The sequence below is a fragment of the Atractosteus spatula genome, chromosome 5, assembly GCF_055471065.1.
Source record: "Atractosteus spatula isolate fAtrSpa1 chromosome 5, fAtrSpa1.hap1, whole genome shotgun sequence".
NCBI lineage: Eukaryota > Metazoa > Chordata > Actinopteri > Semionotiformes > Lepisosteidae > Atractosteus > Atractosteus spatula.
In genome coordinates, this window is record NC_142710.1 from 25,220,477 (window position 1) to 25,235,264 (window position 14,788).

Genomic DNA, 14,788 nt, shown 5'->3' on the forward strand with positions numbered 1-14,788 from the left:
CTTCATTCTTTCTGCCTAGTTAAATTTAGCTGAAGGTTTGCATATTTTGTTTTGCAGATATAATGGGCAGCACTTAGTTTTTTTGTAATAGCTTGAGAGGAACATTACCAGAGGGAAGGGATGTTGAATTCTTCCCATGCAGTTTTTAACCTTATTATGCCTAAATTAAGAGGATAAGTGTTAGTCATCCATTAATCCATCAAAATGCCTTTAAAAGCTTTTGCAAAACTTGAAGATAAAAATATCCACCACCTTAACTCGTTGGTGTAGTGAGTTGCGTTGACTATGCATCCATTTTTCAAGACATACTACAGTATATGTTCAGTACTAAAAAAATAAAACCTTTAGGTCATAAGGTTTTAACTGACAATTTGTAGGTTTCTGCAGTAAAATGTTTTTATATGGTTTTTGAAGTTCTTTACATTGGAAATAACAGAATATATGTACTGTATATGTTTGAAAATGTGTAGTTTTTTAAAACACTATAAAACACAATATTTTAAAACAGTGTGCTACATTAAAAATGAAAAAAAAATGTAAAATGAAACACCACATCAAAACACTTAGAGCCAGTGCTGTGATGTATTCTTTTGTCACAGCACAACTTTATCAAGAAAAAACAAAAGCCTGAGTTATGCTTAATAATGCCTTGTTTATCTTCATACCTCAAAACCCCTGAGATCAGTACTAAATACAAACCCCTTGTGAAAAATCTTATTCAACTCTTCATTAGATATTGCTTCATTATTTGACTTACAATAACTGCTTTTCAGACCATTCACAGTGCCAATAAACCCAGGAAATCCAGAGAGTGGATTATTGATTCCCATTTCATTTTTAGAAGCATTTTCATTCTTTTTAGAGCTTTGCAATATTATTATTCCATCTATATTTAAGAGTTATTTCCCCAGATCATGTTTAACACCTAAAGAATGCTTTATCAGCTCAAGCCATACTGTGGTGCAGTAATTTGCATTGCATACCAGTGTCCCTTACTAGCGGTAGAAATCGAGGTTTGAAGCATTCAATAAGGAATTCATCTCACCATTTCAGAGAGAAGCAAGGGTAATTAGTCACAGTCTTTTGCCTTGAATTATTTACAAGGCTTTTTGCTGGGTTTGCTACTGTGTGACATTTTCACGCAGTTTCAAGACCATGTGTAAGTCATCTCAGTGCCTACTACAAAAAGATTAATTCAAAGTCTTGCAAAATATTATAAATACCAAAAATATTTAATATTTTATAGCAGTTTAAAACTTCTTTTTGACACATGGTATGATGAACTGTAGTAGTGTTTGCAACACATAGAATTGCATTGTTCAGTCGTGACACTTTTTCTTGAGACTATCAGTAAAAGTTGTCAGAGACTACAGTAGAATAGAAATATTTTTTTAACATACAGTAGCATATGTTTGATAATGTGTAATGAATACAGTATTTGGTTTGGAGAAAAAGCCTGGCTTATTGAAATGTTATTGTTTGTCAGCTAATTGAATTTTTAAAGTTGAGTGGGTTTTAAATCAAAAACTAAATAATGTTACAAGAGAAAAATGCAAAGTGACAGCGTCATAGGACAAGAATTCTGTATTTGATATAATCAGGGTGTTTAATGAAAAGGAGCAATAATCACAAACCATCTAAAAAGCCTTTAAATTAAGTTTTAAACAAGCCACATCATAGAAATACAATATATTTATTGTATTTTGCAAACTACTCTGGTCAGTTTCTGCTGTCACATCTTACAAACACTCTTTTTAAAACACATCATAAACAGTTGCTCTCTTAGTATGGTTTGAGCTCCCTGGGCTGAAATGCATTCAGTGATGTGTTTATTAACAAGTCAGTTTAATCAGTTGGGCAACATTCAGAGTGGTGCCAATGACAACAGTCTGCTGGAGCTGTTCCTTCATTAAAATTGCTCTATGAAAATCAGCTCCGAAAATACTGACTCACTTTATGCAAAAACAAATGAGCAAACATCAAAAACTCTGAATACACAGGCTTAAAATGACATACTGTATACTGTATGTAGGAAGAGATAGCAATAAGTTTCGTTGGCCCTGAAGTTTTCAGAACATTCCAAACTTTATTTAGGTTAATAATTTTAATGTATTTCATTAAAGCACTGTTTTTAAGGAATATACAGTACAAAATGTACTTTATACATAATACATTTTGTACAGTATATTATTATACAATTATACATAAACTATATCAGTTGTAAATATTTGGAACATACAATGTATTGACACATTTTCTGTATGTTGCATGTATTGCAATATGACTAAGAAATAATATATAGTACTGTATAGTTTTTATTGTTTGCTGCACACTATAAATTTAAATATAGTACAACACATTTTAGAATGTTAACTTTCTGAGTCCCTTTATATGTGAAGTGTATTTGATGATATGCTGTGGAACCGTACCTTTTGCGCCATGTGAAAGTGTTTTTTGCGTCTCTGTTTGCCTGCACAAATTGCACCAGTTTTATAAAATACAGTAACTGTAAAGTAAATAATGATGGCTCATACCTACATCTCCTATTAAAGAAATGAAGCCAATTACTTCATAAACATGTATTTTAGACAAATACAATACTGTAAATCAATATTTTAACTTGGTGATTTTTTCAGTTCTTTGTAAAATGTGAGGTTGGCATTCTGAGACAAAAAGAGTCTCCCCCCACACAATGAATCAGACTGCTTGTTTAGTGTAAACAGAACATGCAGGATTGCAGGTGGGCGCTATTATGACACAGCAGCCCTTATTTGTGCCATCAGGAGCCTCCCTAGACTCACACCACAGCTGTGATCTGTTGAGCGTGACTTAAACATGTGAGCAAGGCAATTAGCAGAGGGATTCTTTGCTGCTACAGACAAATGCAGCCTTAATAGAAAACCCACAAGACAAAGCAAATAGAACCATACAAGAAATAATTAAATTAAATGTAAGCCCCAGGAAAGATACTAGAATGGCATGATGTGACTAGGAAATAATCCTTAAATTATTAATTATAACAATTTGCAAAGTCTTGATGAAAACCACCTATGCAGTATAGAAATCCTTAAAGATAAAGGCTGTAATAATAAAAATTTGAGCAGTGTTTTAAAAACATTCTTGCAGATTCAGATTCAACAGAATTTGTCCCCATTTCAAAAGCAAACAAACTTTGCAGGATTCCATGTTATTGAAAATGTTGGGCATTTTCCCTCAATATTCCATAAAGCCAACGTGCACTTCTGATCCTTGTTAATCCTCAGTCCACCCCCAGACTGTCTGTGGATTGTCACCTCCTGTCCTCCGAGGATTAGCCTCCTACACTGACATTTCATTTCCATTCTAGTTACCTGGAAACTTCAAACAGGCTCACAAGTCCTGACTAAACCTCAACTAAAAAACAAACTTTCGCAATATTGTCCTTAAATTGCATTTCCACGGTTTCATAATCTTAACTTTTGATTCAGCTCAAAGGTTTATCTATTTGTTTCTCTGTGTAAATAGAAAATAATAAATTCAATGGTCTTTGTTTTGATTTAGATAAACTTTAACCAAAGACTGGCAATTGAGGGAGTTCTATCTTCTGCTATTGGCTCTATGTATTCTGTTGCACTATTTGTATGACACACAGGGATCCCTGGTAGTTCTGTCTCTGTCTCTTGTTTTCTTTCTGGACATCTGTCAAAGCTGAGTATGATTTTTTTTGGTGCAATATTGCAAGACTGCACATCTGCAGGTCTGAAGATGGCTAAAGTGGAAAATCCAGGATAAATAGATTTTGGTCAAGTTTATTATTGTGTTCTCAAATAAAATTGGGGGTCCTGGGTGGATGATCAAGTCCATGGCACACTGTTTTTGCTGTTCCTGTTTTTCAGTGTCTTGTTGTTGTTCCATGGTTTTGAGGAGCTGAGATTCTTGTTGCAGGTGCTTCATTAGATTCTGGGTAATAATCTCCATGAGTTGTTCTAAATGTTGATATTCTTCATGCTGGCTTTAGGACATCATTGAAGTGCTTCTTTTGCCCTCCTCTTGAGCACATGCAGTTATTAAGACTTGCTTACGTTTTCTTGTTCTATCATAGAGCCAAAGCAAGAGATCATTACTACTATAACTACTACTACTGCAACTACTTCTACTTCTACTGCTAATAATAATTATTATAATAATGAAGTACAGTAGTCTTCTGCGATGGTGGCCATTCTGTATCATTGTCAAGTTCTTAAGTTCTAAACATTACTGATACTACTTAGGCAATTGTGGTATGTGTACAAGGCACACTGTAATGAGAAAGTCTATATTTTATACTGCCAAGAGATTGGACACCAAGAGTTTGAGCAGTTCTTCATCAAGAACAGAACAAATCTATTCTAGGAATGAGTAAATCAAAAGCTGAAAACAGTCTCCCTAATGGTTCAACAAATACATTAAGAAAAATATGAAGGAATAAAGCAATTTATAAAGTGATTAAAAACAATAGGATCCACTTTAAGAAAAAGTAAAAATATCTTAGAAAGGTCATGTCATGAACAGTGAGAGGAGGAGTAGCGATCGTGACAGGTCAAGGGTGAGATAGAAAGGAATATTGGAAAGGAATAATAAAGTAAAGGCAAAAATAAAAGTAAAAGGTTTTCCAAATGTATATCAATTATGCTCAATTCTGGTAAATTGGAAATCAGGTCTGCTGATGATAAATTAACAGGAATAGTTACTATTGGGCAGTTGGGTATGGGCAGTTGGGTTATGTAAGTATGAAAAGGATTTTGAAAAGGAGTGCCCTTAAATTGCATCATAGAAAACCCTAGTAAATCTAAAGCATTCCAGAACCATTCCCTGCTGTTAATTAGCTATGGCATATTATAAAGGCCGATCTCATTTTCTTAGATTTCTTGCAAAAGGTGAGCTAATTATATTGTTATAGTTTCTTTGTACAATAAGTTACCTGTACAAGCTTTTCAGAGTTGTATTGAGTCTGGAGGCAGTAAGGCCATCTAATTCAGTTGCATGAAACAGAAAGGAAATTTAATGTGCAGTCCTCCAATACGTAGTGTACTGTAATTATCTTTTGTATTTTAACAAACATGGTTCACACCTGAAGAAGTCTCATAATTGGAAACTTTTTTTCTTTGCATTTACTTTTCAGTGTGGAATTAGCTTCTGTGTGCTCCTTAATTGTTATTATAAAATGGATTCAACTCTATAGTTTAAACAGACCAGATACCTACAGAAACTTGTAGCCTCATGGCAGCTAATGTGTATCCACACAAAGCTTAATTTGTACTGCAGTAACACTCTAACGATTGCTGGTTAAATAACATGTTATTTTCTAAATCTGTCATTGCAGAAGCGATTGGGTGACATCATATAAAGTAATGGTGAGCAATGACAGCCACTCGTGGGTAACAATTAAAAATGGAACACAGGACATGGTGAGTAGGAAAGGCTAACAGATTTCTTGTCTGTGAATGTTCATCTTCTCTTTAACATTGTTCTAATTCACATACAGAATCTGCAAGAGTCTGAAAGGCTATCTGTGCTCTAAAACCTGCACTTCAGTGATGCCTCAGATTCATGTACAGTAAGGAGAGTTTCCCACACATAATTAATCCACAGAGGAAACCCAGCTACAGGCACGTGTTTTAAAAGGCAAGAAGACACTTGCTGTCATTGTCTTTGCCTTTTGGTGTTCAGTAATAATTCTGACATTTTCTTCAAAGGCTCATTTCTCTTCACAGCTAATGCTCTTCAGCAAAAGCAGATTTGTGGAAAATTTACCAACAAAGGAAAGGAGGCAAGCACTGAGGTGTGCTCAACAACAATGTAATAAAGAAGATAAAAATAATTTATGAGGCTTATGAATAAAAACGACATCAGCATGACTATGATAAAAACAATTACATCAGGTGGAGCAGACATAAAGGATATATTTGTCCCATTGGGAATATATCTCTTCATGAAGATTAATTATAGATCAGACAAAATAAGAAACCCTACTTAACCTTCAGTGATCATTATTATGTGTCACAGAAAGCAGTGAAAGGTTTGGCACAGTTTCAAAGGCAGGCCTATACTGTACCATACCCACGTAACCAAGAAGTACTGTAAGTTTCTAATACTCTGTCTTCAACTGGTCCGTAGCCATCAGTTAATCAATACATTTCCCTTGGAAAAGTTATTGTGTGTATCTTATTTTTATTTTTGTTTCTTCATGTGTTTCACAACACACATATTCACATAGATGATAAGATCTGATTGCATTTGTTTCAAAGGTATTTTTCTCCACTGCGTGTGTGTGAATAGAGGCAGGGAAGTATAAACAACTTTCAAATTTTCAGTCCAAACTGTAATTTTGGTTACTTTTAGGACTGAAATTGCTTCAGCGCATTAGTTGGGAGTAGGCTCTACCTTTCTGTCTCCATGTTATGTAGTGCTGAATCCTAATACTTTGCTCTGTCCGCTGCTTGCCCCATGTGTTTTGTGCTATATCCATGGTTTGGTTCCACCCTTTGTAGCCGGAGCACTGAATCGTTTCCGTTGCTGACTCGCTTGGCTCAATGCTCTATTCGTCTCACTGAACCAAATGAACAAATCATCAGTGGACTCAGGAACAAATTCATTTGTTTTACTGGTTAACTGAAATCAAAATGAAGTAATTGTTTGCGAGCTGCACCCTTCTTTTTACCCGTATGAGCTGCGTATTAAATGAAGCTGCTACTTCCTAAACTGTTGCACAGCCGAGGACGTTTTGTGATTGGGATCTTCAAGGTTACTACATGACCAAGCACGCACACAGCTTGAAGGGACCACAGGTCACAGTGAACTTTCAGTGCACAATATAAGTTTCCTTAGCTTCCTTGTGCTCTTTTTGCTGGGCTTGGTTCCCACATTTTTTTCGCTTCAGTTGGGTAGTATTTGTGTGGTACAGTATGTGTGCAACTGTGTACTGTACACAGTTGTTGTTGAAAAAGTGGCCATAAAATTGAATTATTTTAATTAAACATCTATATAAAGTCTTAATTGATTTTTTTAGTGAAGGGACTTAAATAATTATCAAAGTTATCACTAATTAAAAGTGAGAATTTACAGTACATTACCCCATAGCCTGGTAACTGCCTTGTTAGTTTCAGAGAAGATTATCAGATTAAAATCTTGTTAGGTGCCAATTTAAAGCAAGGTTCATTACCAATGATCATTAGCAAGCAAACTGATCTGCAGGATAATAGTCTAACTATTAATTATTTTCACACAGGAGACAACAACATTAAAACAGGGCTTATTTCATATCCAAGGGAACCAGTGGATTCATTAATAGACTGTAGGTATACAGCCTCTGGGTATGATTGACAACATAGCAGCAACAAGGCCTGAGTGGAAATTAGGACATGGGGTTTGTGTTGATTAATTTTCTTGTGTGCTGCTCAACTGTTTGTATAAACAGAAGATTAATGATTTTTTACAAACCCTTCAATGCATGACATTTAGATTTTTAGCTCTCTGCTTGTTACCTTGTCTCAGCTGAGCTAGAAAGTTGAGTACCATTTACATTAAGTTTCCAAAATTTTATTTAATATTTAAAAAATAGCCTGACCAAATACAAAACAAAAACATTTCCAAACTGATGTGCGTTTCATAATATTTATTTTAAATTCCTTTGATTACTTAGTATTTATTTTATTTGCTGAATGATGAAATGATGAAAAGTTGAGAACTATTATTTTAACCCCATCAGGGTTGGGCTGTATTCTTCACAGCTTCTGTTTGCTGTATCCCTGAACAAATTGCAGTGAGTATATTTGGTCAAGTCAGGCATCTTTCAAATCCAAAACCTCATGTCTCCCTCTGCCTCTACCCTTTGTGTTCCCTAATATCGAAAACTTCCCAACAACATCCACACACTTCTTCTAGGACAACTGTCATTTAGTCCCTAGTGAAGTGCTCTGTAAAGAATCATCAGCCAGAGGGACACCTCGATTGGCAATAAAACAATAAAACCCAGTCCCAGAGGCAACAATATGCCATTTGTACAATTGATGTTCCCTGCCTACTTTTACCAGCTCAGGAATGAAATCATCCCATCATATTTGGTACAAGAAAAACAGAAGATGCACACTCTGCCATACCAAAAGAAAATGTTTTACTTAAATTTGTATTTTTCAGTGACATGTGGCGCATTAAGCACAGAGCGTTTGTTTAAAAACAAAACACATATAGTGTAGCTGAAATCAATGCCAAAATAACTGAGTAGTTGAAAGTATCAAACCTTCAAATGATTTGACCCTGAACATTCTGTATTACTGTATTTCCACTCCTAGCAATCTTCAAGGTATGCAAAAGCAAATGGCCCTTTTCCTGTGCACTTCTGTTTGTAATTAGCACTTTCTGTTTCACAATGCAGAGTGAGAACGGAATTGTCTAAAAAAGTTTCTTATTCTGCCTTTCCCACATAGAAAGTCAAAGTTAGCTTTCACAAACAACTGTTTTGATCTTATTAGGGCACAGTGTACAGTATGTTAAGAGCTTGCTGTCTCTCTAAATTATGACTAAACCTGCACATTGAAAGATGCATATAAACATGTTCCCCTGGAAAAAGTTTGCTATGTCACAGTGATGAGCCTAATAAGGGTAAAGTAGTTGTCCAAGCTTCTAACAGTGACATTATACCATATACAGTATGCATAAAATGGAATTAGAGGTTTCTGTAGATGGTTCCATTTCTCTCGTCTTTGTGAATTGGCAGGAACATATTAATATTATCCCCACTACTCATAATGACTGCATGCTCTTAACATGCACCTGAAATAAATCTAAAGGTTACTTTATGTAAGATGGATAGACTAGATAAGATAGATACTCATAACAGGTAGTGCCTCTCCTGCTACCCAGCTTTCATAACTATGGTGAAAGAAACAGAAGTATGTATCACCGGAGTGAATGCACATGAAAACAATGCAGTGGTGGTCCAGGGGAGGAAAAGTCAGAACATCTCAGCAACCATCGCAACAGGCACAGGGACAGAGAAGAAGGAATAAGAGGAGAGTGGTGCAGGAGGGCAGCAGGAATTTGTGCTATTTCATATCCTCTCCATAGAGTTTTCAGTGGTTGTCTGCCAGCATGACGGGTATTACTGTAGCTGTCTCGTGGAATAGAATGTTGCAGAAGGTGCTGGATCAAAGAGGAAACTGGTTTGTCTTTATATGTCAATGACACTGCAGGATTTGGAGAAAATGTTTACTATTTTATTTTAAAAATGGAGAAATCAGAAATGATCAGAGTTTTTTGAAGAACCTGTTCGGCATGCAAATTTCAGCTCTGGTTTGAATAAAAAAATGTTTTTGACCAAACCCAGATCAGCCAATTCCAACAGGCTACACATACAGTATAGTGATATCGCAGAGAACATCATAGCAGTGTCTGCATACATATCCCTTGCTCCTAATACATATGAGGAACTAAGTATTTATTCCCTCTGTGGCTCTAGATCTTCGTGGGGAACCATGAGAAGGAAATTCCAGTGCTTAATGAATTTCCAGTTGCTTTGATCGCCCGCTACATTCGTGTGAATCCACGCTCTTGGTACGAAAATGGCAGCATCTGCATGAGAGTGGAGATTTTAGGCTGCCCAATGCCAGGTAATTTTGCTTTGTGCAAACAGGAAACCCAAATGAAATCTGTTATTGTGTGTAGTGTTGTTTCACTTTCTGAGAAAGAAAGATACAGTACATACTCTCAAGGAATGGGTGAATAATTGATTATGTTGTTTTATAGTTTCAATAAGTATAGTTATATAGTTACAATAAGTCCTTAACAAATCTTTTGTCCGTGTTGATAAACACTCTGATAAAAGTGATGTATTTATACTGATTACATGTGTCTTAAGTATGCAGGGGTACAGTATATTTGAAGGAAACAGTAAGAGCACTGTTGTTGTAATTTTAACTGCTTGTTTTATAGTGCCTGCTGTGAGATAAGAGTAGGTAGTTTTAGTCTATGCTTTCTTGCTTATGGGGAACCTCTGCAGAGCACTGAATGACCACTGTCTGTTCACTTCCATACCACAAACTCTATCCACCATCTCCCCCTTCACTGTTATCCTCTGCATGTATCACAAACACAAATCATAGCATAAATAGAAAACATATGAATTAAAAAATTAAATGTTACCTCTTGTTTCCAATTTTATAAAATTCCAAAATGCAAAATATCTTACCTTACACAGAAAACAATGATAATCTATATCTGTACAGTTTAAATGTTTAAAGTCTTTGATGTATCCTTTGAAATCCCTTTTGTACAGGGTGAGCTTTTCTTGTATGTCATCAAAACTCCTTTGATGCAATTCAGGTGAGCAGGTGAACACATGTGTCTTTAAAAGATGATCACAGTGTTTTTTGTTCTTCTCTGTGACTGGTTTTCATCAGTTGGGTCAGTTAATTAAGGAGGACATTAAACTGTTTCCAAACAGACTAAGAGTCACGCTAAATGCATTGTAACTTCATCCATGTCTATTTAAAAGCATTAGAAATATAAAGAGGATTCTGTAAATGACATACTGTAGATAACCAAATTTAGGAACAGAAAACAAGTCAACATTGCTGTACCAGCTGGGAGTGTGGTATGGAGGGTAACATGTACAGTACAGTACTGTATATGTCTCCCAACAATTAATGCAGGTCTTTGAAAAGCAATTAGGGTTGTTTTAAAACACAAATAGCTTAAGTTTCCGTCAATATTCTTCACAGGAATAAGCCAAATCTAAAATGTGTTTCTTATTTGAACTGCCTTCCCTGCTGTATTACCGTATATCAGAGCAAGCAGAGCTGGGAGTAGGACAGCTGGCTTGTTAAAAGTATATTTTTTTTAAATCATCACAATAGAAAAATCATAGAATGAAACACCACACATTTCAGAAGAGAAAGGCTGCCAACAGTCATGAATCGAAAAGGAAATGTAAAGATTATTTTTTAATGTAGTTTATGACTCTGACACTGACTCACCCAGAGACATCATAGAAGATTAAAATTTCTGCATATTTTGTTCTACAATAAGTGACAAATCAATTTTTTATTTAATACAGTATGTCTATAAATACTGTATGTAGGCCATAAATGTTGCCTTGAAATGTTTGACCTTTTCATTATGATTTACTCCTCATCACTTGCTGAGTGGTGAATCGGTTGGTAGTGTTTGGCTTTCAATTTATATAAACACAAAATTCTACCATTTGGCAGTGCTAAAAGACCAAACTAATTTTAGATTAATTAATCGCATAATAAAAAGACACGGTTGTGATTTTTTCTAGTTTCAAAGACCGCTCGAAACAGTGGTCTTGGATACATGACAAATGTACAGTTTGTGGTACATAATTGCATAGATTTTGGAATAGAGCATGTAAAGTATTACATTTATAGTATGGTCTCACTAAACGCACATTAACAAAATGTTTTTTTAACATGGAGATTTTTTGTCTTTCACAATTTTCAGTAGAGTAGAGAAATAAAACAGTGGGAGTATTGTATTTTTTTTCCAGGCTGACTTTTTCTGGTCACACGATACATATTCCACAATGTATTTTTAAGTCATTATTAGCTGAGTGATAGAGCACAAATTCACTCCTAAAATCCTGGTGTGTGATCCCAGTAATGCTTCTGTACTGTATGTTTCTGGGGTGTTTTTCCTTTTTCCAAAACAAATGCTTTAAATCAAATGTTGGAACTACTGCCTTGACTATTTTTATTCCGTTTGCTCTGATTTTTTGCATTATTTAGGTATTATTTATTTTTCCACAAAGAAGGATACAAATTTCACTCAAAAAATAAACAGCTGTAATATATATAAAATGATGAAAAAGCAGCATTATAGTTCTTTGTATTTTTCAGGAAGATTAAATGGCTCACATTATTGTTTACATTATCCTTTTAGACATTACTCAAATGTCATATTTCTGGGTCTGTTCTCTTAAACAAATGTTTTCTTTTTCCTTTTTCTGAATGTGGTAGATATTGCAACTGTCATAGATTCTTGAGAAACAAAGAATCATACAGTATGTTACATATGCCTTCCTTACTTTGCTCCTACTCCCTTCATACTGAAGTTATAAAGTTTTACTGAAGATTTCCAGTCATTCCAGGTACAGTAGATTATGCAACATTTAAAGAACTGCAGGAGGTTATAAAGCTGATCATTGCTTTTTTGATAAGAGTTAAAATGCCCAATAACACACTCAGAAGAAGAGTTTAGGATAATCATTTAGCCTAAATAGCATGTCTTTGGAAGGTCACAGGAAACCAGATCAAATGCGTAAACTGAATTTGATCAAGGGAGAAAATGCAAACTCCCTTCATGCAAACACATAGAAGTCTGTAATTGAATCCAGGTTTCAACTGTCAAGCAGCATGGCTAACCATCAGGCCAGTCATTTTGTGAGATATTTTTAAATAAGAACTAATTTACAACCTGTACAATAATTTACAATGGGAAGGTTATCATGCTTGACTTGTGAAGATAAGTGCAATTGTGGTCTTAGGAAGAGTGTCCTATATTGCCCATACTGACAGAGTTACATCATCTTCTCAGTACAGCCTGAAGGGCACAATTACTCCCTGAAAGAAAATTGCTTTTCTTTCCACACTTCTCAAGTTCTATCTTAAATGTCACATTTAAAATTTAAATACAAAACCCAAGTTCTATATTCAGAGAAGAATGATGAACTTGAGTTTCATTTTAGCCGTTGGTGCAAAACGTGTTTTTGAGAGGTTTTGCCAGCTTTAATAAAAGAAGGAGATAAAATGACAAAAACCACTCTTGAAGGAAATGACAAGTACATTTTGTGCTTACAGCAATTTTTGCGTGAGAAAACCTGCCAGCGTTTGTGCACTCCACATGTTTGTTCTCCTTACCAAAAAGAGAAAAGGCTGAACTACAGGTGGCTTTGCTATTTTCCCTGTTTCTGTTGAAAACCCAGTTAAACTGGTAGCAGGCCCTCCGGTGCAACCCAGGATTCTACACAAGCTACAGACAGCCTGAAACAATATGTTCAGTTCCAGAATTTTAAAAAATCAGTTTAGACACCTCTTTCAAGTTTGTTCTGCAAGTATTTTGTGCTGTGAAAAATAAATTGAGCAATTCAAAACAAAAGATCTAAAACAACCCAGTCTCATTAAAAAAATGTGTTTGCTTCATTCTTATAAACAGTGATTCACAGTGGAAAATCTCTTTTAATTCTCTTTTTCCAGACCCCAACAATTATTACCACAGACGGAATGAGATCACAACAACAGACAATCTGGACTTCAAACACCACAGCTACAAAGAGATGAGGCAGGTACGTTTACAGACTGTGGGCCACACCTGGACTTACACAGGGTCAGGAACTGGGATTATCCACAGGTCCTAATACACATGTCCTAATTAAAGTCAACACTCAAACTAAATATAAAATTATAGATGTCTGACTAAATACGAGGTTGGTGTGCAACTGGGATGCCAGCAACAGACAGTGGAGGGGTTTTAAGTCTTTATTTCATTATTATTTTTAGATTGTGTTTCAGATACAGTATATGAATTTGTTGCTGTGTAAATTCTAAGAGTACAGATTTTATGATAGATTCAAAGGAGAGTATAATTGAGGTTAAGATAATACCAGTACCATACATTTTTAGTATAATAGAAGTATATTCTCTATATAACAAGATGTACAGTATAGTATGTGGTACTTTAGCAATTAAGTTGTTTCACACAGACAACACTATTTGATGAACTAGAGATCAAAGAGGTTTGAAAATGTATGGATGGATGTATGAATCATACAATTCTACTAGACAAGTACTAAAATTTGGTTTAATAATCTTTAAGAATGGCATTGGTGTGGTGGCTTGGAAATTAGTGCTTCTGTCTTTTGGCTCTTAAGACATGGGTTCGAATTTGGTCTGGAGTGGCCTTTTGTGTTTGAGTGGGCTTACTCCTGGATGCTTTTCTCTCACCTTCCAAAGAATCCTAAGTTACTTACAGTAGAGTCCCTGTGTGTACGCTGCAATGCAATACTGTCCCATCCAATGTGTACTCCCACCGTATGTCCAGTGCTTCATGGAAATGCTATGCATTGCTCTAACCCATATGAAGAATAATTGGCTTTCTGATAGATGCATGGATCTGTTGCCATCCTCTGTGTTGGCATAAATTAAAATAGGGTGTCCACTTTGTCAGCACCATGGACAGTTCTGAGCAGAAACATTTGTGTTTTTCAATGGTGAAATCTTCAACTCCGTGCTGATGGGCTTAAATGAAACATTAAAATTGTAGATCTAATTTCAAATGCATGTAGAAATTAAGATTTGTCACTCAATTTATTGGCCAGATCTCACTCAATTCATTGACCACTTCTTATAAAGATGGACCAATAGAATTATGGAAAGGATAAGGGAGGAGTGTATTATTCTCAATGATCTGACCCAAACCTTTTTTTACTGTCCGTCTGTTCCCTCTGTTATTGTATTTCTGTAATCAAATTCATGAGCATATTTGACACACACCTCTGTCTCCTCCAGTTTGCACAGCTCTGCTGGGATGAGTCCATCTTTGTTTTTTTATATCGCTGCTTCCAGCAGTTACTTCCACCCACCTAACCCAATGCAGACACAGCAGATGCACATCTGAAAATAATTTTCCATTCTCTTCAAAATGAAAAAAAAATGTCTGAGAGCTCAAATGCAAAAAAAACATTAGTTACAATAAACCCTGAATAAACCATCCTCATTGTTTCAAGTATAGTTTTGGATCCTTCCTGGTTAGCTAA

The 14,788-nt window shown here is 35.4% G+C and overlaps 1 protein-coding gene across 2 annotated transcripts in view; it reads left to right on the forward strand.

Annotated features, from left to right (window-relative positions):
- The window catches only part of cpxm2 (carboxypeptidase X, M14 family member 2), a 60,017-nt gene that overhangs the window by 26,287 nt on the left and 18,942 nt on the right, over positions 1-14,788 (forward strand). For both annotated transcript variants that reach the window (XR_016091093.1, XM_088917160.1), the window contains exons 5-7: positions 5,342-5,426; positions 9,476-9,626; positions 13,230-13,318. Coding sequence is in view for 1 of the 2 variants with exons in the window: in XM_088917160.1 (XP_088773286.1) it covers positions 5,342-5,426; positions 9,476-9,626; positions 13,230-13,318 (325 nt within the window). In the remaining variant the exon portion in view is untranslated. The remainder of the gene's footprint in view (positions 1-5,341; positions 5,427-9,475; positions 9,627-13,229; positions 13,319-14,788) is intronic.